Below are 2065 nucleotides of genomic sequence, written 5' to 3'. Positions count from 1 at the left end.
TCAGTCCTCCGTCCCTATTTGCTTGAGCGTCCTCGTTTTGCGCGAAACTGTCCTCTTCCACTTCTGTTTCGTCTGGACCGTCTGCGTCCCGCACATGTCCATGATGTGGCTCTGAGTCATCTTCTGCTCCTCCCAGAGCTCTTCTGCGCTGCTGTACTGAGATCAGCAGCGGCCCGTCGTCACGGTCGCTGTGCGGCGCTGGAGCGGCCGCCCGATCCGGGCCCTGGTCTGTGACGTGGCGCAGATCTCTGACGTGTCTCGGAATGCCGTCCACTTCAACCGATTGAGCGGACAGCACTTGCGTCACCGTGCCCTCGGCGCTCGGTACATCGCATCGCCTGCTAGGATCCTTGATCCACACCCTGTCGCCGATGCTGAACCGACAGGATATCACCTGCCCGGGGCTCTGCTCATCGTCTCCACCAATTCCGCGCACTCGAACCTCGTACGAGTACACCATGTTCGCCGGTGCAGAGCCAGCATCCACATCGTCCTTCGGTGTGATGTTGTACAGGTTGACAGCCTCCATGACGCTGCAGCCTGAGCGTGCAACGATGGTCTTCACCGTCCGATGGCACCGCTCGGTGATGCCGTTTCCACTTGGAGAATGGGCACATCTGAAGATGATCTTGATGCCCCACGTCTCTGCAAACTCGCAGAACGCGGAGGCTCGAAAGGCTGGGTAGTTGTCGATCAGCAGCTCCTTTGGCGCACCTCGCTCCAGGAAAACCAGCTCGAGCTGCTGAATCATGCTCCTTGCGTCCTGACGAATCAGCCTCTTCCAGATCGCGAAGCGTGATGGTCCGCAATCTATCATGCTTAGATAGTGACTTCCTTGCACGTGCGTCACGTCCACGCCCACTCTGAAGCACACAGTCTCCACGCTCAGCTTGCCTCTGGGCCACGTAGCCGGTGCAGGGTCAATTGACTGGCACTTATTGCAGCGGCGCACCACGCCTTGTACCATTTTTCGCGACACTGTTGGCGACTTTCTGCGGCAGAAGTACAGGGTGCGCCGAATCCCAGGGTGTCCGACTATCTCGTGGATGCGCGTCACCTCTGCTGACGTCAGTTCCCCGACAGCAGCACATACCGGATCACCGACTTCTTTTCTTTTCAGCCACCTGTTAGGCACTCGGGTCAAGCTGTCCGCTTTATTTTCCGCAGACGGTACGAAGTGGACGTCTATTCTGAGGTCGTACTCCTCAGCGATGGAAGTGATCGTTTGAAGACGTCGGCGGATCAAAAGCTCACTGGCCGCTTTCGTTTTGATCCGAGCCTTCCCCGATAGCGCGTCAGACAGCCAGTGGAATACGGTTTGCGAGTCGGTCATCAAACGGATATCCTTCATATCCCACGCTACCGCCAGGTTCAGGCCTTTCAGGACTGCTTCCAGCTCTGCCAAATTGATGTGGCCGCAGTCGTCCTTCCTGAGCCAGCTCGCGTCTTCTATGACGTCACCGTTCACCTCCAGTACCGCTCCGAGAGCCACTGAGCTGGCGTCCACCCAGAGAGTAGCCGCGTCGCCAGAGACGTCCCATCGGCCGCGAGCCGGGTCGCTCTCCCGTACTCGGCTCACCATCTCGCTCATCATCTCCAAGACCTGGGGGTCTTCGACAGGATCATCCCATGCCGCCGTTACGGCATTGGCTCTTCTCTTCACAAACGAGGCGGCGACTCGTAGCCAGCCACAGACTGGTAGGTGACTTACCAGCCGCCCGCACAACGAAAATACACTTCGGCGTGTCGGGCGCTGCGGAATCTGTCCCATCTCATTGTCACGCTCCCATCTCAGCCGCTCTCCCTCCTCTCGGACACGAAGTCCGAGCACACGAGCTCCATTGCCACTCACGCGTTCTGCGGGCTTGCATTCGAGCCCATATTGACGCAGGTGGTCCTCAACGCGCTCGGCGCTGACCACGCTCTCATCCACGAAGATATCGTCCATATGTATATGGCGATGTTGCGTCACGGATCTTCTCGTCGCGGTTCAGCACGGTGGCGACCACCCTTTTCAGGATCTGTGGTGCTGATTTCAGCCCAAACCCGAGTCTGGTCAAGCAGT

At 58.4% G+C, this 2065-nt stretch overlaps 1 protein-coding gene across 1 annotated transcript; it reads right to left on the bottom strand.

Moving 5' to 3' along the window:
* Nucleotides 1-1594, bottom strand: LOC122377466. Its single transcript, XM_043357520.1, has 2 exons — nt 254-1594; nt 1-156 (listed from the first exon to the last, which is right to left on the bottom strand). The coding sequence occupies exons 1-2, from the start codon at nt 1592-1594 to the stop codon at nt 1-3; spliced, it is 1497 nt and encodes a 498-aa protein (XP_043213455.1).
* Nucleotides 1595-2065: the final 471 nt, after the last annotated feature.

This window comes from Amphibalanus amphitrite, unplaced genomic scaffold, assembly GCF_019059575.1.
Source record: "Amphibalanus amphitrite isolate SeventyFive unplaced genomic scaffold, NRLGWU_Aamphi_draft 000045F_arrow, whole genome shotgun sequence".
NCBI lineage: Eukaryota > Metazoa > Arthropoda > Thecostraca > Balanomorpha > Balanidae > Amphibalanus > Amphibalanus amphitrite.
The sequence above is the reverse complement of the archived record's forward strand: the minus strand, read 5'-3'. Positions and strand labels throughout refer to the sequence as shown.

Coding starts and splice junctions, on each gene's coding strand:
- LOC122377466 (XM_043357520.1), bottom strand. CDS start 1,594: ATGATGAGCGAGATGGTGAGCCGAGTACGGGAGAGCGACCCGGCTCGC. Junction 157..253: donor TGGACGGCATTCCGAGACAC/GTCAGAGATCTG, acceptor TGCTGATCTCAG/TACAGCAGCGCAGAAGAGCT.